Raw genomic sequence first — 21,446 nt, forward strand, 5'->3', positions numbered from 1 at the left:
GACCCACTGAGTTTTTAATATGGTATTTATTGATGAGATAAGATAAGAAAAATGGTTTCGCTTACCGCGTACCTCAAGATAACATCCAGTGATTAACCGAGATCTCTGGTTATCGCCGTAGAAACACCTCAATACCACGAAATGAAAAAATAGCCTTCGAAGAGGCCCTCTGGCACTCACTAAACTGGATCACCAATATATTCTCTTCTTTTGGTTTCCTTATAACTTCGCTTATAATTTTCTTTTTCTATTCTTTCTTTTTATTTCAAATTCACTGAGTCTTGATACAGACTTTTGCAGCACTTTTTCTCACTCAAACACAGCACAACACAACGCAGCGCAAATTTGGCGGGAAAACGGCTTCTGAAAATAAAAAGGTAAGAAGAAAACGTTAGTGAGTAAAACTTGAATCAAGCAATACCCGTTTTCCCCTCCATTGCTCGTCGATAAGTTGTTCGTTATTGATAGCTCTGTTCGGGAAAGCACACAAATGGACAGAACAAATATATGAGGAATGCTTCCAATTTTCATCAATTTAAACCATATACGGACTATGGAATTGTAATGTATAGCATATCAAACTAATCTTAGGGAATGTCCGATTCGTTTGTTATGTAAATCGCCAAAATCCGTTCGCGGCAAAAATAGTTATTAACGTTAACTTTATTTCATAAAAACGTGACCTGTTTTCTGATTTGGCACCCTTGATGAAAGACGTAGTTCTACGTCAAAAAAAATCTCGAACATAGAAGAACTCATAAATGGTAGGTTATTATTTATGCCGGTCACTGTAGACACCCTTACGAAAGACATTCCCATCTCTCCAAGCGATCTCACTACCATGGCTCCATAGTTGCTGCCGATGGGTATTTCCGGCGTTGGACGCTATCATTGATCTCAACATCTTGCTTCCCGATAATGGCATCCACCGAACACTCGTAATTAAATCCGATTGGTATTGTTTTGCTGGCTGATATCAGTTGTTATCAAACTGTATCAATTCATCGTGAGTTGTAAAATGTGAATCCATTTCATAATTTGATCATATAAAAACTGTTTATTCACTGCCCATTAGTCCAGTAGTGGTTCGGTTCGGTGGTAGGAAAAAACATGTATTTGGTCACAGCTATTGTTGGTATCCTTCTCTGTTCAGCGCTGCAATGCCTGGGAGCACCCGGAACCGACACTAGAATCGTAGGAGGCAAGGACACAGTTATAGAGAATCATCCATATCAGGTATCACTGCGACGTCACGGGGCACACACATGCGGTGGGGCGATTATTACGGTCGACACCATCCTGACAGCGGCCCATTGCGTATACTAGTGAGTAATGTGTCGAATGATGAGTGGAACTGTCCAACCTAAATACTTACACTCTACTTCAGCACTAATGCCAACCCCAGCGATTTCTCGATCCGCGCCGGATCTACTCAACGGACCGTTGGGGGCCAGCTAATTACCGTTTCTGAAATCATCAACCATCCAAAATACGACGATTGGACGCTGCAATGGGATATTTCAATCCTGAAGCTGAGTGAGAATTTAATCTTCGGACAGAGCGTCCAGCCGATCGCGTTACCAGACAGAACATTCACAATCGAGCACGGTTCCAAGGTATCCATCGCTGGATGGGGAACCCTCTATGTAATGAATAGCTTTAACTCCAATGCCACGATCTTTTGATGCATAAACTGTTAATACTTTCAGTATCAAGGACCGAGCACAGAAAGGCTACAGAGTGTTTCGGTGCCAATCGTTTCGAATGCTGAATGTAGCAAGGCTTACGAGCAATTCGGACCCATTCTTTCTACCCATTTGTGTGCCGGCGCTGCGGGTATTGATGCCTGCCAGGGAGACTCTGGAGGTCCGCTCGTGTCCAATGAGATGGTCATTGGTGTCGTTTCGTGGGGTTACGGCTGTGCCTTCCCGGGATATCCGACGGTGTATACTCGGGTTTCCGAGTTTTTGGACTTTATTAAGGAGAATTTGTAAAGCACGCAAGAAAGCAACAGACAATTAATTAATCGAATAATTATAATTGAATCAGATTGCAAGCATGTTCAATACTAAAAGAATCATTTAGATGACATTCGGTTCTTGAAAAAATACATCACATCAGCAAACCTTTTTGTTAAAATTTAACCCTATCATCATGTGTCATGTGTCAGTGCCATCTGTTTATCGTTCATCGCTCAGTAGTTCAAACTCAAGTTAAAAGGATGAACATTACCAGAATATGTCTTGTTTCTGGTGTTTCTGGTATCTCATATGTATGATTAAATGCTTGTTGCAGCTATCGACCTGTCGCTGTTAACCTAAATGACGATGGACCTACCTGATATCCTTGAAAAGTACACTTCCCCCGATCATTACATGCTACTTTAAGCCTCATGCACAAATTACGTATAGTGTAAAGGGATTTCGGATTTTCAACGTTACATAATATGTGCACGAAGCCTGTACGATACTGATAAAAGATATAGGGGTAAAATGAAAATCTAGGCACTGAACATGTAGGAAAAAAATTAAGATTTCGAAAGCTTCACCCCGAGCATCATTTAGATCGCAAATATGTTTGCATCAATTGATAGAAAATATTTCTACGCGTCTATCACAATGAATAATATTTTATTTTTCTTAGGATAAACAATTCAGTAATTGTGAAATGTGAAGCATTATCCAAACATGCTATGTGCCTCGTTTAGATTGGTCCAATTTCTGCTCCTTAAATGGTTCCGGCCAAAAGAATTCACCAGAGTAACAGCGGAATATAATTTGAACACAAAAAAAATTGAATGGTTAGGCACTCACCTTGTGATTCTACCCCCAGTCAAATAAACAAAATCACAGGAGGGTTGGGTTCGAGACACGATCGCCTAGTTGACGTAGGATTTCGCTAGGCTATCTGTTGATTTTGGATATGTTTGAAGAATCACATCGTTAAACTCTTTGATAATGATTTGGTGGCCACCTGAAAAGGGCCGTTTTGTTTGGTTGTTGGGTATTGTTTGTTCACTCCACCAGTGTTTACCGAGTGATGATGACAGAAGGATGGTAAACAGTCGTTGGATGGTGCGTATCAGATAAAAGATACCGAAGTGGAATGAAATGATGAAGACCGCCCTCTGTGATCCTAGATGAGATGCATCCTGTTTTATGTATGGATGAAATAAAGAATAAAGAAACTCACCAATGTAATATAGAGTTGGGGAAAAAGAAATGTCGTATCCCTGATCGAAATTTGGCGCTTTATTTAACATACTTAAAATTATCCAATTCAAGTCAAATATGCGCCCTTTTGTTCGCAAACTTGTTGCCATTTAGAAGGCAACTTCATTATCCCCCCTTATAAACACCCACCCCAGTCTCCCCCGCCTTATTTGCAAAAAACTCAGACAGCCAGTTTTCGCAAGCCTCTTTTGAGGCCAACTTAGTATCACCAAGAGCGTTTTGCATGGACCGGAAGAGATGATAATCACTTGGAGCCAGGTCCGGACTATACGGTGGGCGCAATAGGACATCCCATCCGAGCTCCCGTAGCTTCTGGCGGGTCCAGTGTTGTAAACGGTCGACATTTCTCTCAACCATCACATACTGCCCTTGCTCAAGAGTTACGGCTCAATATGTATTGCGTATGTAACCAAGAATGCATTGCTCGGTTCTAACAGTCACATCAGAAATAAACGCACAGCCGCAAACACGACTATCAATTGAACGTTTATATGTTTTCTCTTTCTGTCGACCGTACCCAGAAGAGCGATGAAAATATGCTATTTCCATTCTACCGTTCGTGCTCATAACCATCCCTCAATTTCGGCTAATATAACTGTAGTTTTAATGTCATTTGACATTAAAACTGCAGTGGTGTGCATTCTTTTTCTCCCTTTATTCTGCATTCAAGCGTAGCTGCACATATACATCCACCTGCTCACTCACACATCCATACATGATGGATGGTATTCAGACGGATTGCTATATCGAAGCAACCGTCGAACTCTCCCCTATCAAGTGCGAATGTGTTGAATGAACGTTTTCAGCGGTGAGCGTTCCCCGTGAACACTGTTGTTTAATTACGGGGCGATGGATATCTAATGTATAGGACGAAAAAAAGCCGAAATGTCATATGACATTCTTAGTTCGACGGTTGTTTGACTGTTCATTTTATGATGTTCATTAATGACACAGCACATACGTCTCCATGAACAGTCATACGATGGTGACCATTAGCAACACTGGGCGGGTCATCAAAGATGTGTGAGGCCTAGCGTTGTCGTGGTGGAAACAACACCATTCCTATTGATCATTTCTGGCCGCTTCTGGTCAATCGCCTGCTATTCGCTGAACTAATCATGGTGGACATACTAGTGTGTTTAGTGCTGTGATTATTAAAACAAAAATTACGTGTGAAATATTGTTTTTGTGCGGCGAAAGATTACTTCATTCGCATGCCCATTGTGCATTAATATCAGGCTAAGTAGAGGAACGGCTGCAACAACAGCTGATTCTTGTTTATTTATATTTTTCTCGATCGCCCCAGCGTGCTACTTTTCTTGTATAGCAGCTGTGGCGATTCAATTGTTTTTACTTCTCTTCACTGTATGGTGTTTGTTGTGTCTAATAGCGTCCGCTTTAATTTGTATTGGAGGAATTGGCAATGGAATGTTCTGTGTGTAAACTGGGGATAGTGGTGAGTGATCTGCCGGTTTGCTGTATAGGTAAGTGTAGCGGTGTATTCCACTACCGCTGTACTCCTCTGACTAAAGTAACGGCAAAGCTTATCACGGAGAATGTGAATGTTTTTTTTTTACATGCAATGACTGTTTATCAGACCAGGGTTGTGGTGAGCAGAGTGATATTATCTCGGATGTGCGTAAGATAGAGAAAGAGGTGATGAAATTATCTTAACTCTCTGACTCGCTTACAGGCATGCGAGATCAGATCACTTCTCAGATAGACAGTGCGTTAAAGTGCGGTATGGAAGAATTGAGACAAGATGTAAATGGGTCTCTTGATAAATTAATACGTGAGAAATTGGATTCAATGACAAGTTCAGTTTTATCAATTAATGCGCAAAATAAATTTGCTGCAATGAATAATGATTCGCTTGGTGAACCTGGTACAATTCTTACAGAATCGAACCAGAATAATCCGAAACGGAAGAAACGTAAATGTCATAATAATGATGATGATAATGTTCTTCAAAATAAGATAAGTTTCGTGGATGTTGTAAGAAGTTCTAACATTGTTAATGAAAATAAGACAACGGATATTACTGTCAAGCAAAAGAATCGTAAGGCTCATCCAGTCATTGTTATAAAACCTAAAGAGTCCAAACAAGCTTGCGAGGATACTCGAAAGCATTTGAAAACGAAACTTGATCCAAGAACACACAAAATAAATAATTTTAGGAATGGTAGAGATGGCTCCATCATTGTTGAGTGTGCTACTGGAACCAATTTAAACGATGTAAAAAATGATATCGAAAGCAATTTGGGTGAAAAATACAGTGCTGTTGTTCCCACATCGGTGCCCAGATTAAAAATTGTGGGTATGAGCGATCAGCATTTCCTCCGATGTCTTCATTGATTATCTCAAAAGTCAAAATTTTAAAAGTGTACGAAAATCCACGCTTCACATATAACAAGTTCAGTGCTGTAATTGAAATAGATGTTGACACATACAATAGTTTATTGAATGCGAAAAAAGTAAATGTCGGGTTTGATCGGTGCTCCGTAGTCCCCGCGATAAATGTGTTGCGATGCTTCAAATGCGGAGAATTTGGACACAAGAGCACGGATTGCAAACAAAATTGTGAAACGTGCTCTAGGTGTAGTCAGAAACACAAGACATCTGAGTGCAGGTCAACTGTATTGAAATGCGTTAATTGTTTGAAAATAAATAGAGAACGGAAAATGAATATGGACGTCAATCATGCCGCATTTAGCTCTAAATGTTCAGTCTATCAAAGACTTTTTGATTTGAAAAAAAGGAGCTTGCATTTCAATAAACAGCAACCAGGTTCCAGAAGAATTGTGAACCAATATTATATTTTGTATTTGAATATTGCGGGACTGTCAACAAACTACGTAGCTTTACGTCAGATTGTCAGAAAAGCGTCCACTTTTGGTCCTCTTGTCGGAAACACACATCGTTGAAATAGAATCGTTTGATCAGTATAGTATTCCGGGATATAATGTTGCTGCTTGTCTATCACATTCTAGACATACTGGCGGTGTTGCTGTTTATGTCAGAGAATCAGTTCAATTCAATATTCGCCTCAACGAAGTTATTGATGGAAACTGGTTTTTGGGCATTACAGTTGAACGTGGCATGAAGATGGGTAACTATGGTGTTTTGTATCACTCTCCAAGCTCAAGTGACCAACGTTTTGTTGAAATTTTAGAAAATTGGCTAGAAATGTTCCTTGATTCCAGCATATTAAATATATTGGCTGGTGATTTCAATATCAATTGGCGAGATAACCATAATTCAAACCATTTAAAGCGTTTAGCAGATTTTTTCAATTTAAAACAAACAGTAAATGATTTTACGCGTATTTTCAGGCACAGTGAAACTTTAATTGATCATGTTTATTCTAATTTTGACACAGTTTGCTCTGTCACTGATGCAAAATTAAAAATAACCGATCATGAGACCTTAGTTATTAATGTAGTAGATAATTTCGTTAATAACGATGATTTTGTGAAATTAAAGTGCTGGAGGAAATATTCGAAACATAATGAAAATCATTGGAATATGTACACGAACGCGCGCAATAGATATTCACAATCTGTTAAGAAAACTCGTTGTGAATATATTCAGAGGAAGATTGATCAGCATCAAAGCAACAGCAAAGAGTTATGGAAAATTTTGAAATCCCTTTTGAAACCTAATAATAGCAAATAGCGATCCATAACTTTTAATGGCACACTTGAACAGTCTGAACAGATAATAGCTTCTAAATTTAACGATTATTTTGTCAATAGTGTTTCATTGATCAATCAATCTATTGAATTGATCGATGAACCTGATGAAATAAAACAGCCGATTAATAGTAATTGTAGTTTTAAAATTTTTCACCCAATTACATTAAATGAACTTAGAACTATTTGCTTTTCTTTAGGAAAAACGGCTGGAGTAGATAGTTTTAATGCTAGAGTTATTCAAGATTGCTTTCATGTTATTGACTACATCTTGCTGGACCTTATCAATAAATCTTTACTAACTGGGCATGTACCTCAGGTGTGGAAAGAATCCCTGATAGTCCCTATTCAAAAGGTTGCTGGAACGATTAAAGCCGAAGAGTTTCGTCCCATCAACATGTTGCACACATTAGAGAAAATATTGGAATTAGTTGTTAAAGGCCAGCTGTTGGAATATTTAAATCATAACACTTTGCTAATACCAGAACAATCGGGATATCGGGAAGGTCATTCCTGTGAAACCGCATTGAACTTGGTGTTAGCAAAATGGAAAGATAATTTAGAATGTAAAGAGACCATCATTGCTGTTTTCTTGGATCTAAAACGCGCTTTCGAGACAATTTCTAGGCCCTTGTTGTTGAACACGATTAAGCGCTTTGGAATTACGAGTACTGCATATAAATGGTTTGAAAGTTATTTGTATGACAGAACTCAACGGACTATTTTTAAGGATTTCATTTCCAGCCCCGTAGGGAATAATCTTGGAGTACCTCAGGGAAGTGTATTAGGGCCCATTTTATTTATTATGTACATTAATGACATGCGACGAGTTTTTTACGATTTTGTGATATCAATCTTTTTGCAGATGATACTGTATTATTCATTGCAGCTAATGATTTAAACCAGGTCGCGTCACATTTAAATGGAGATTTGCATTCTTTAAGTAGATGGTTGAAGTATAAGCAATCAAAATTGAACATAAGTAAAACGAAATACATGGTAATCTCGCGAAATCGTTCAAATGAAAACGTCTCTATTGTTATTGATGATGAGACTATTGATCGCGTTCGGGAAATTAAATATCTTGGCGTGATTATTGATGACAAACTCAAGTTCAACACTCACATTGACAATGTCATCAAGAAAATTGCCAAGAAGTATGGAATCTTATGCCGATTGAAAAACGATTTAACTATATGCAGCAAAATACAGCTATACAAATCAATCATCTCTCCTCATTTAGACTTTTGCTCTTCCATTTTATTTCTGGCCAATGAAACACAAATATCGAGATTACAGCGTTTGCAAAATAAAATAATGCGGTTGATACTAAAATGTAACAGATTCACTTCCTCATCTTTAATGTTGGACGCTCTGCAATGGTTATCCGTGAAGCAAAGGATTGTTTATTTAACTATGGTGTTCATTTTCAAAGTAGTTAAAGGTTTGCTGCCTCGATATTTGTGTGATCGAGTTGAAAGAGGAAGTGACTTTCACAGTTATAACACAAGAAACGCGAATGAATTGAGAACACCCAATTTCTTGACATGTGCTTCACAAAATTCGTTGTATTTCAAAGGTATAAATGTGTTCAACTCGATGCCAATATGTATTGGCAACGTGCAACAACACTTACAAAATTTAAGAGGCACTGTATTTCACACGTGAAAGCTGTGTTTCATTAACAGCCGACCGATATATTTTTAAATTTTATGACGAAGATTGTTACTGACGAAGTTTTTTTTGAACGGATTGTATTTTGCTAACTACTTAATTTTTTAAATTATCTTTTTTTTAATTTGTAATTTAAATGTCCTCTCTATTATGTCCGTCATGATCCTGGTGATGATGGACTATTTTTATTTTCATTTTGTTGTTTTATATTATATTAGTTAAAAAAAAAATTAAAGTAGTCTACATAAGTTTGAGCGTCGCGCGCGTAACACAGATATAAAGGATATTAAATTGAAAGTTTTCTAAGTGCCGGTCTAGAAATTTTTCGCTAAGGAAATTTTCTCGATTTCTCTGGATGAGGATATTCATAGTCAATCCAATACAAGGCTGGCGGTTGGGCTTGTGCTCTGGTGGACCACTCGGCTGCAAGGGCCTCGTCGGGACCGTATCGGCTCTGTTGCGGACATGACCGAGTATTGGCTTGTCATTTGACATTGCAATTTTTTTTGAACTTATATCTGTAAATAAAATCAGTTCGTTTTTTTTTTGCCTAACTGATTTCAATGCTGAAAAAAATTACCAAATTATCTTTTAGATAACTCGTCTTGCTCAAATCTCTGTAGGGGAAGGAGGCGGGACCATCATCATCATCTTTAATTTAACCTACGGTCAAGCTGCTCACAGTAGAGAACCGAGTTGAGGGTCTGGCCATAATTGAGCAGCTCATAGTGGATGATTCCCTTCCAATCCCACCAAACACACAGCAAAACCTTCCTGGCCGTCAATCCAGGCTTGGCGATGGTTTGGGCCGGCTCACCGCGCTTCGACCACGACTTTTTTCGCTTTAGGTTGTCTTACGTGATCCACTTTTCATCACCAGTCACCATCTTCTTCAAAAATTGTTTGAGTTCGTTCCGTTTCAGCAGTGCATCGCAGACGTTGATTCGGTCTGAAAGATTTTTTTGCATCAACTCGTGTGGCACCCATACATCCAGCTTTTTTTGGAATCCAATCTTCTGCAAATGGTTCCAACCGGTTTTATGGTCTATGCCCAGTTCCTGGCCAATCGAGCGAGTGCTCACATGCCGGTCTAGTTGGATGATTTCAACGATTTTATCGGTTTCCACGACAATTGGCCTACCAGTGCGGGTTGTATCTTCGACAGCCACTACACCAGAACAAAATCGATCAAACCAACGCTGTGCTGTGCGAATCGTTACAGTATCGGGTCCATAAACTACACGAATGTTTTCGGCCGCTTTCGTTGCAGTTTTACCTCGTAGGTAGTAAAAACGTAAAATATGGCGAATTTCTTGCTTGGTGGACTCCATCTTTGACGCGCTATTACTTGAGACTGAAAAGGACAATCACAACACTGTCAAAACGACACTTGCAGTACAGATTGTCGTCTTTAAATAGCCGTATAGCATGACCCGACGCGATAAGTACAACACAAGATATGTTTAAGTGTTGCCATATATTGACAATATACAACATTTCTTTTTCCCGATATAGACTAATTACCTATACCGAACACAACTATCAACACAAAACACAAAACCAAACGACCCATTTTCGAGCGGGAACACATCTTGGTTTTTAGTCATGAAAATTGAAATAAATCATTTCATATATCAACACATTTATAACACAACTGCTACCATGTACAATTTTACACTTACACTTGTGCTAAATTTTTCACAATACCTGATCGGTCATTGATATGAAATATCACGAAGCAACCAGCAATAAAGTTCCAATTTTAATTTTATTTGCTAGAATTAATCGTATAACTCACCTTACTTGCCATATAAAAATGCCTCCGACTTTCATATATTTGCAATGCCGAATTCCCCCGGGCAGCTTGATTTAGATGTCACTGTTAGGGATTACATTTCGGTAGGAACAAAAGTTCCCTCAGGCAGCTTGGTTTTGATGTCTATGTTAGGGAACCGTCGCATGTGTCGTCAATTTCGACCAATCAGAAGTGGGTATTTCCGTTAGGAATGTTTATTAGCAAAATTTCATCAATCCAACATAAAATGACTGAACAATACGCGTTTGAAATTGGACAATTTTCACGATGTGCCCGATTTTCAATTTGTACCCCAACATGTTCCCGAAAGACGTAATCCTACGTCAAAAATGCAGCTGCTTTCCGAAAACATCGTTTTCTAACCGCGAAGCAGAGCTCATACGCTAAGGCCATCGATCCAGCATATTACAACCAAGAATATGTTTAGCGACAGCGATCAACGAGTTTTTTAAATTTTGTAATGATACTGATGCAAAATTGCTAGTGATTGCATTCAGTTTGTCTAGAAAAATGCATTGGCACAATGAGGACACAAATCTCAACATATGGCAGCAAGCCTTTCACAAAAGAGTTATTACGAGATATTACATCACAACAGTTCAAATATACGAAATAACATAAAAACCTAAACTGATTTTTGTTTGCATGTTGATTCTGTTTGAAGTTGGAACTGAATCAATTCTCAATGAATGGATGAATGAATATACCTTTTTGTCGACTGAACAAAGTGACATGATTATCACTTTATTCGAAAGATGAAATGTCTATGAGTTATATGCTTTGCAAGAAAACTATTGATGTAATCGAATGAACTGAAGAAGTTTTAAGACAACAACAACAAATTAGTGAAATCACAAAAACTCTATATATGTATATGGGTACTAGGGTGCCAATGAATGTATGGGAAAAAATCGACCCTGAAATTTCAAAAAGTTACCCTATACAAAATGTTCACCACCTCGAAAAAAAACCCTATGCAAAATATCAGCTCAATCGGATTTTTGGTTTTTAAAAAACTCAAACTTTGACCGCTTTGCGCCACTCTCCTTTAAGTCAGATTGAGCTGATATTTAGCATAGGGTGTTTTTTCGAGGTAGTGAACATTTTTTATTGGGTAACTTATTGAAATTCGTGATCATCTCAGTCATGATGAATATGCGGGTGATGTAAGACAGGGTAGCAAAGCATGATTGTCGTTTGCTTTGTGCACAACGACGTCGAACAACTTGTATGTAGCGAAAGAAAATTATCAGCAAATGAAGCAAATACGCATTGGTGCAAAATTTATTCTCAACTTTCTTATGTTTGCTTTATACATAATATTTAATTTTCAAACAAAAATTACCGAACAAAATTTATTTGCTCGCAGTATTATATTTATAAAACAAAATAAACTCTTTCGCTTCAATACAATTCTAAGTTCTAAGCAGAACTGGCAGATTGTTTGTCAGCAATGATGACGTCTTTTCGGTTTCTTCTCCTTGACGTTCGACGCCCGCCGGCAATCATGATGAACGAAGTTAGCTTCGCCACAACAGCGATAACATGCTCCAATCGTTGCGCAATTAAAACAGAGTGGATTTCCGTCAGACTCATTGGTTTTGAAATCTGTGCTAGGGAAACACACAGATTTCAGCGATCGTACATCAACCGCTGCGCAAACATAACTGAGTGAATTTCCGAGCAGGTACCCGCTTACATATAGATTTAGGTGATTTCAGTAGCCTGTTTTGAAAGCAATTTTAATGCTATTGAAACAAGTTTTTGGATCAATAAGTAACAATCATATAACGAGTAAACATTTTATTTTTCAAATTAGGTGTTTATCATACCATTTCGTCCAGTTTTTTAGGAGGATTAACACTCAAAATATTGTTACTCCGGCGTAACGCTCTAATTTTCGAAACATTGAACTTAAACCCCAGTATAAGAATGAAAGACGGAGTCCAACGTCAAAAAATTGCTGCACGTATGCCGAGGAGTGAGGCATAGTGAGATCGTTAGAAACAGCATCCTTCAGCGTCGGTTTTTTTACTACAAATATCCTCAAAATTATCTGTCTTCGCCATTCAATTTTGACGTAGAACTACGTCTTTCATTAAGGGTGCCAAATCAGAAAACAGGTCACGTTTTTATGAAATAAAATTAACGTTAATAACTATTTTTGTCGCGAACGGATTTAGGCGATTTACATACTAATTGAATCGGAAATTCCCTGAGATTTGTTTAATATGCTATATATTAGAATCTCCTGGTTTGTAAATGGTTAAAATACATGAAAACTTTAAGCGTTTCCATTTTCCCATACATTTGTTCTGTCCATCTGTGTGCATTCCCGAACAGGGCTGTCAATAACGAGCAACTTATCGACGAGCAACGAAGGGGAAATCGTAGGTAGGAAGTCTCCGTGAACAAAGGAAAAGAAGAAGAATGAAGGGGAATACTTGCCTAGAGTATAAACAGTGGATCTCGCTGAGGCAAACTTTCATTCGGCATCGGTCTGTTGAGCAATCCAGTTCACTTTGCTTTCGCTGAGCTTCGATCTGAGATTGGACCCCACCAGTGGTAATTCAACTTGGATATCGTCGTGTGGTTTCTTGGATATCGTATTGTGTTTTTTTCTTTCCGCGTTATAAATTGGACACTTCGCGTAGTGTGTGATGAGCAAGAAGAAGAGGAAGGCCCCGCTGGTGGTGAAGGCGGTCGCTCTTGACAAACTGATCAGCGAATTGGCATCAATGGCTGTTACAGCAGAGTACAAGCTGTGTGGCATAATTTAGTCTGTTTCCAAGCAATTAACATTGTTTGTTTTTCGTCATCATAAGGGTTTCGTTGGTGCCTTTGACATTGCATGAATGTATTAAACTGACGTTATGGCGAAGCAGCCATTAAGGTTGAGCGCCAAAAAATCCATTGGGGAATACCAAGCATCTTGAATGTCGTACTGGAATGTTATAAGTTATTCGGGTTCGCGTGCCAGTCAACTAGGATTGCATTTGCGCTAATCTTAATAATAATAAAGCAATGCTACTGTTTTCGAGGTTGTTGATATTAACAAAAAGAGTTTATTTCGCTTGTTCAGTCACAAAGAAAGTAAATGTCGTTCTGGAATTTTGTATGTGATTAGGTTTCGCTTTCCAGTAGCAAAACTTCCTCCACAGCTGCGTGACAGCTGCGCTTATCTCGAGCATGAGAAAGTAACTTTTTTCGAGACCAGTAATATAAACAGGAGCTTTTTTTTTTGAGAATAGCGCAAAATGATGAGAAGTGTTTATATCCCTAGTTGTTTGAAGCCACCAATGTATGGCTATATATGCATGCTATGGCGAACGCTTGTTTGGCGCTTGATTTACGTTGTACAAACGATGACTAAAGGTGCAATACCACTGAGGCAATACTAAATAACATGTAGCATGATATTTGATACTTGCAAGTGTTGTCATTGTTGTTGTTTCCTCGCGGTGCCGAAGATATATTGATGTAGTTATGAGATGTGAAATAATGGTGTTGGTGCAACATGTATTTAATCGACTGTAGCCGAAACTGTCAATTGCGATAAAGGCCACCGGAATAGCGTTCGAAGTAAATTTTCAACGGATTGACATGAAATAAATTGCGACATACGATCAGCTAGTGTTTTGTTCTGCGAAGGCAAGAATGAATCATCAATCAATTATCGTCAACTGATTCTACAACGAAAAAAACATCTCAGAGAGTATTCTACTAAGCAGTTGTTTCTAAAATTTCACAGCATTATAGAATAATATCCGAAGGTATAAACGAGCGACTTTTATAAAATAACAGCGAAGTTCTACGTCAACAATTCGGTCGAAACTTGGACACAACCTCCTATGATTTTTTTATCCCATTTGGTTATTTATTTAGGCTCATTTAGCATTTATAGCTTTAACAGAGCCGGATCTTAATCGTGTACATGTCACATGTTTTTGTCGTATCTATAAATAGCTCATTACACAGTTGCCATTTTAGACGTATTCCTTTTGTTCTTCTATTGTTCAGTTAGACCACCGGACAGCGGAGATATGATCATTGTTGTGTTATGAATAGAACCACACAGCCCGATGTTTCTTGCAGTCAGGAGAAGTTGTATGTATGAATCGATCTTATTTCGACCGTGGATCAATCTCCATCGCTGATGATTGTTGCGTGGACGTAGTTATTCTATAACACCACAAAGATGGTCAATTGAGGGCCCTGAGTTTTGAACTCACGATCGATCGCTTACTAAGCGAACGCACAAGCAATGTTCTGATGGTTTTTTTCTGCTGCCATTTTTCCGTTTCAAATGATCTTCAAATTCAGTTACATTGTACATTGAGACCACGTAAGATTCCTTGCAGAAATTAGGGGAAATGGTTGAAGAAAAATCTTTCAGCTATTAACCCTTTGCGGTCGTTTGTCTGATCTCAGCAAGGAGGTGTACTAATCTTGTACTTTATGCAACAATATATCAGTTCACACTTTTTCTTAAAGTTTTTTATTGTCTAGTGAATCTGTTCACGAATCCAAACGGTGCTCCTATGAATAATACACAATGATACTCGGTATAAACAAAAGTTGTCATCCATGCTTGAGGAAAGGCTTAATCCTTTCAATACGGCAGTGTGCTCCGCCGGAGTGCTACCGCTGTACGGAGCACTGCGCCGAAAAGTATGCACATCGCGCTGGTGTGATCGATGTGCAGTATCACTTTCGTGTCGTCTAAAGACGACGCTCGTACACACAGGTCGTCGCGCGGATGTCGTCTATAGACGACACTCGTAGCGAAAGGGTTAATGGAAAACTCCATGTATTGCGGCAAGGAGAATTGTTCTGTATGTACAAACAGAAAGATGAAGAGCGGAAGACGCCAAACTAATTTTTTTTGTGTTGCATTTTGGGGACTGTTTTGAAAGATATAATACAAATTATAGCATATATTTTTTCTGAAAAAATGAAAAAAAAAAAACACATTGTTTAGTAAATACTCATCTGAAGTTTACATAAAAATAAATAAATCTCGCTCATCTTTTATAGACGGATTTCGCGCCAACTCGTCTATGGGATTGGCATGACCCTCTCAGAACTTAATGAAACTTTCTGGGTGTGAAGACCTTACCTAATTAAGCAACTTGGCATACTTAGTTTTCCGAAAATTTATCTAGACTAACATATGGAAAGGGCTAAATATTTTTTATAATTTTTTTTACTCGAAAATGGTAAGTCCTACAAAAAAGTGTTCTATAGAAGAGTTTGAGGAAAATAATTGAATATTCAGAAAAAATACTGAAAAAATATTTTTTGAAATTCTACACTGAAAAAAAATCAATTTCAAAAACTAAAAGTCGATTTTCTCAAAAAGGTTATCTTAGATATTGATGAAATGGTAGATAAATTGTGAATAAATATGTGCCCTACAACTCTTCGATACATCGCAACTTGTACATGTTTAAGACAAAAAAGTTTTTCTAGCAAAAACATTTTCAAGATTTTTTCTTGATTTTTTTTTCAAAAAGTTCAATAACAGATAGAAATGGATTTATGGTGACCCTTGGATGCTAAAGCACAGTTTTCAGCTTGTTTTTGTAGTCAAATACAATATGTTTCATATCAGAGAGCAACGACAGCTCTCAAACAATAGCCATCTGCCAAAAAAACTCTTGATTGGTCGGTCAGGTATCGAATAGTTGTTGTAGATTTAGGTATCTATTAAGAGTCACTGTAATTCACTGTAGATATGATAATAATAAATAGGTTGTAGAGATACCTAACGGATGAATAAAATGGTTCTGCAGTTGTTTGAAAATTACCAGTCGTGACCGGTAACGAATATAAAGTGACGGAAAATAAATAGCATTATTTTGCTTCTGCGTAATCATCAGAATTCAACAAAGAAAAGTGTGACATTGTTGAGCAACATTAGTCAAGCCGTGATCTCCAGAATTTGCAAGGATTACAAATGCAGTGCTAGTTTTAACAACCCCAAGTGTAACCGTAATAAACTACGTCGATTAACAGAAATAAAGAAAATACGTTTACTGGGATATTCCCATCCGTTTGCGAATCTTGTTTGGCAGTGATTTGGCACAATAGGTGTGTTCCAAAGAAAAACGACGTATAGATGAGGATAACACTAACCAAAATATTGAAGATTCACAAGCTCCATCAAAACATATTCTTCATATAATCCCACGAAGTTATACATCACTAAATTTTCAAGTAAAAATATTTCCGACCGCAAAGTTTTAAGGCAGTATTCTAGTCTAGAAATTTGAAGAAAGCCAAAAAATTAGGTATTCAAGAATAAACCCTAGAGAGGATTTTTCGAAAATGCCATCATTGACTGATCAATAGCCATTTTAGTGATGCGATATCTAACCTGGTACGGCCATACTGCCCATGTTTACATAGCAGACGTAATCACCAACAACATTAGTGTTGGGAAAACGCATTTTTGTTGGTTTTTTGGCCTTGAAGCATAACCATGCAAATTACCAATGAAATGATCTGTCCAGTCGAAGGATATTATCGTCAAAAAGAGAAAGAGATAGAGGAGATTTGGCGGATTAAGAGATATTTTTTCCATTTGGAAAACGCTTCCGTCTATTTATACGGACAATCAATCGTTTCAATAAACATTTGTTCGTATAGCTTGACGTAAACACCAGCTGGCTTTGTTGCATTTACCTTTCCGATAATAGACAAAACGTCTTCGTCGATAATTTCACTTGTTCTCGGATAAAATCAAATAGGTTTGGAAGAAATTTCAATGAACTAACCATCACACCCAGAAATTGAAGATATTGACAAAAAAAACAACTGAAAGTTGTTTAAAAGACTTAATTTAATTTCATTGGCCAGCTTCAGCTTCAAAAACCACAAAAGGATTTTATAATGAAAAAAGTTTTGGCTCTAATGCCGATATATAAACATGACTGTTGGATTCATTTTCAAGAGACTCAAATAGATTAAAATTTTAAGATTAGTTGTATTAGATTAGTGTTGACTGTCCTATTGGACAGCACGCGCCCTCTTAGAATGTCATCGACGCAGCCACTGGTCCGGAATGACAGAGCTGCCGGCTGTCACTAGTTGTGAGTAAACAAAACAAAACAAAGAGAAAAGGAGAAAAGTGATTCAAGAAAACACAATTCGAATTCCTAGAAATATTTGCTGCTTAATTTATTATATATTCTTACTTGCTACTTAACTAATAGGATTCTTAAAAAGCGAGGTGTATTTCTATTGAATATATAATAACTTAAAACTAATTGAAAACTACTTCCTAGATCCTATAATTATATTCAAAGTTTAGACACCTAATTTAACCTAATTGAACGTAACCTATTTCTAATGCTAAATTGATTTGGTAAACCAGGAAAAACAATATATTTTCTTCGAACATAGCCGATAACTGAATATTGTTATAGCTCTTGCCATTATACTAAGGAAACTGTATCACCCGCTGAATCCGAACTAGGGAAACTAAACGTAAGTGAGATTGAACTCGAAACGTGAACTTATACATAACCTAATACAAACTTATCGTTACTATTTACATATCTATATCTATATATATATATATATATATATATATATATATATATATATATATATATATATATATATATATATATATATATATATATATATATAGGAAATTATTAATTCTCCCAAAAAAAGAGCTTAGCGTAGTTATTGTAGCTCTGGAGTTTACGGATGAACTTCCCTGGTAATTTGTCAATTGAAGCGCAATCTCGACAGTTAGCAAATATAGAATTAAATATGAAATAAGTTTAAAAAAATTTCGATGTGTTTCATTGAACTTGGGTTAAGTATTCAAAATAGATGTTCGCAAAATAAATTAAATAGCTGAATTTGCAGTAAAATTTCTATACAACAGCTGTATCTAAATCAGAATCTTCGGCTGGATACCATTTAGACTGAAGAACTATTGTTTATATTGATAACACATAATAAAATGGGTTGTTCATTTATACAACTGAATATTATAAAAATAAGTAAATGCAACTGACTGGTTTTTTAAAGTTTGTTTTTTTTACTTACACCAACGTTATGAGTAAATGTTGAGTACGTTGAATTATTCGATGTCGAATTTGATGAGTGATAATGCTATGAACCAATATTATTTATATTTTAGTACCGATTTGATTGTTTCATTATCTACTTGAAAATTCAAATGTTACAACATAACAAATGAAATTGCTTCTCTACGTTCATCGCAGTGCAGTGAACAAAGAATAGTAACTATATGAGCAGCGTTCCAATGGTTTCTTATATTCATCTATTAGGAAACGCTAAGTGATAAGATGTTTGGACTCTATAAAGAATATGATTCGAATGTAAATTTAGCTTATGGCACATGATACTGGTAATTGTTGATTTTCGAACAATGTATGGAAGTTGTATGGAACTACGTCTGTTATGCGTACAAACAGTGATTTTTCGAAATTGCTCAAATATTTTCGAACAGAAAATGTTTGTTCACACAAGGGGGAGATGTTGTATGTTTAAAAGAAGCCTCTACTGTAGACCTATATTCTGTATCTGAATTATTAATAAAGCAGTTGAGATTGTACAAGCAAATTGAATACACGCTTTCTCCTAACGTTCCGTAAGACATCACAACATGGCGCAGCCGGTTGTAAAGTGATGAAAATCAAAAAGGAACGGACGAACTCGGATAAGTTCGACCTTCGGATAACGTTGAAGAGGAAAAAATTGCCGTCCATGAGCTATCTGGATAAGTTCAGAGTCGAGCAGAGTGCGCGGATAGCTACGCTACGGGAAATTGGAAGACCTCGAGGAACATTGCTATCAACATCAGAAGAGTCCCTGGGAAAGTCTGTAACGATGGATAGTTTTAAGCGACCAGATGCTTTGGAATTATCAGGAAACATAGCCGAGCATTGGAAAAAGTTTAAGCAGCAGTTGGAATTCTTTATGATAGCTATTGGGTATGATGCAAAACCCGACAAAGTGAAAATTGCAACTCTTCTGAACCTGGTCGGAGATGATGCGGTTGAAGTATATAATACGTTCGTGTTTGAAGGTGAAGAGAGAACGTATGTCAAAGTTGTGGAAAAATTTGACGCCTATTGCAACCCACGGAATAATGAAATATACTCGCGTTGGAAGTTTTATTCTCGTAACCAGGCAGAGGATGAACCGTTCGAACATTTATTGACCGACCTCCGTACAATGGTTAAAGATTGCAATTCTCTGGAAGGAGACAAAATGGTTCGTGATCGCATTATTTTTGGCTGCCGCAGTACTGAGCTGAGGGAAAAATTGATAACTAAGGATTGTACAAAGGACGTTACGATGGAAGAAGCAATAGAAGCGGCGAGGTTGAATGAAGTGAAAAGAAAACAACTAAACCTCATCAACCGTTGTACTTCCAACAACGTAGTGGTAGAGGCGGTTAGCCGAGGTATGGAGGTTATGAACAAACGTGCACCGCATAAAGGAGATCGTAGCAATAGAAACTTTTTACAATGTGATTACTGTCTAAACACTCACACGAGGGGGAGATGTCCGGCGTATGGGCAGCAGTGTAGGAGATGTAGAAAAATGCACCACTACGAAAGAGCTTGCCGAAGCAGACCAGTACAAAATCAGGAGATCTGTGTGGAGAGTCTCGACCGTCCGATGAGTTCGAGAGGTTGGAGTGACGCTGCCGATGACTGTGATGACGTAATTGTAAGCTCAATAGTGCGTGAGCTACCATCACTCAATTTGGTAAATATTAGAAAGGAAAGATTGTATGCCGATTTGAAGGTAGAAAACTCTGTGGTGAGGTTTAAGTTAGATACTGGTTTTGACGTAAATTTTATCCCATGTGATGTGTTTGACAAAATGTGTTTGAACGTCAAATCAAAACCCTTAATGAATTTTCGTGTATATGGTGGTGTAGCTTATAAACCCAACGCAATTGTTGAATTGAGATTTTATCACAATGGACAAAAACTAAGAGACGAATTTTGGATTACAGATGTAGGAAGACAACCGATACTGGGACTCACAGCATGCGTTCAGCTAGGTTTAGTGAAACGTTGCCCCCCTTGTGTGAATTCTGTTACATGTGAAAACACTCATGATCTTGTTGAAAAGCATCGCAGCGTTTTTGAAGGAGTGGGAAAATTCAATCAACGCTGTCATCTTTCGCTGAAGCCGGATGCTGTTCCTGTTCAACATCCTCCACGACGGGTGGCGCTAGCGTTAAAAGAGAAACTCAAGAACAAGCTGAAGGAGATGGAGAGGTCGCAGATTATCAGTCGAGTGGATACGCCAAAAGAATGGGTTCATCATGTAACAATTGTGGAGAAAACAAATGGAGCAATTCGAGTATGTTTAGATCCATCCGAGCTTAATGCAGCGTTGAGAAGAGATTTCTATCAGATTCCAACTCTGGAAGACATGGCTTCAGCATTGAGTGGCGCGGAGTACTATACAGTGTTGGATTTGAAGGATGGGTTTTACCACCTGGAATTGGATGAGGAATCGAGTGATATATGCAGTTTCAGTACAACTTTCGGTATTTTCAAATTCTTGCGACTACCGTTTGGATTAAACGTATCAGCCGAAATATTTCAAAAATGGAACGAACACTTCTTCGGAGATCTGGATGGCGTAACGATTTATATTGATGACATATTGATTTTCGGACGAACTCGGGAGGAACACGACCGTCGATTAAATACAGTTTTACGTCGAGCTGCTGAGGTAAATGCCAAATTCAACGCAAAGAAAATTACACTCAGGGCGCGAAAAGTGAGGTATATGGGCCACTTATTTTCAGCGAAAGGAATGGAACCGGATCCAGAGCGAACTAAAGCGGTTGTGGAAATGGAGATGCCAAACAATACTAAAGCATTACAACGATTCTTGGGAACGGTAAACTACCTTCGGAGTTTTCTTCCTCGTTTAGCTGATGTGACTATACCACTGAGGGAGCTGCTAAAAAACGGTACGGTTTTCAAATGGTTGCCAGTTCATTCGGATGCGGTC

At 37.8% G+C, this 21,446-nt stretch overlaps 1 protein-coding gene across 1 annotated transcript in view; it reads left to right on the plus strand.

Annotated features, from left to right (window-relative positions):
• LOC129766011 (uncharacterized) overlaps positions 1-2,048 on the plus strand; it is a 31,726-nt gene extending 29,678 nt beyond the window's left edge. Inside the window, exons 6-8 of the mRNA XM_055766471.1 lie at positions 1,084-1,325; positions 1,388-1,646; positions 1,710-2,048. Of these exons, the coding sequence (XP_055622446.1) occupies positions 1,084-1,325; positions 1,388-1,646; positions 1,710-1,994 (786 nt within the window). The 3' untranslated portion in view covers positions 1,995-2,048. The remainder of the gene's footprint in view (positions 1-1,083; positions 1,326-1,387; positions 1,647-1,709) is intronic.
• Positions 2,049-21,446: the final 19,398 nt, after the last annotated feature.

Source organism: Toxorhynchites rutilus, chromosome 2 (assembly GCF_029784135.1).
Source record: "Toxorhynchites rutilus septentrionalis strain SRP chromosome 2, ASM2978413v1, whole genome shotgun sequence".
Lineage (NCBI taxonomy): Eukaryota > Metazoa > Arthropoda > Insecta > Diptera > Culicidae > Toxorhynchites > Toxorhynchites rutilus.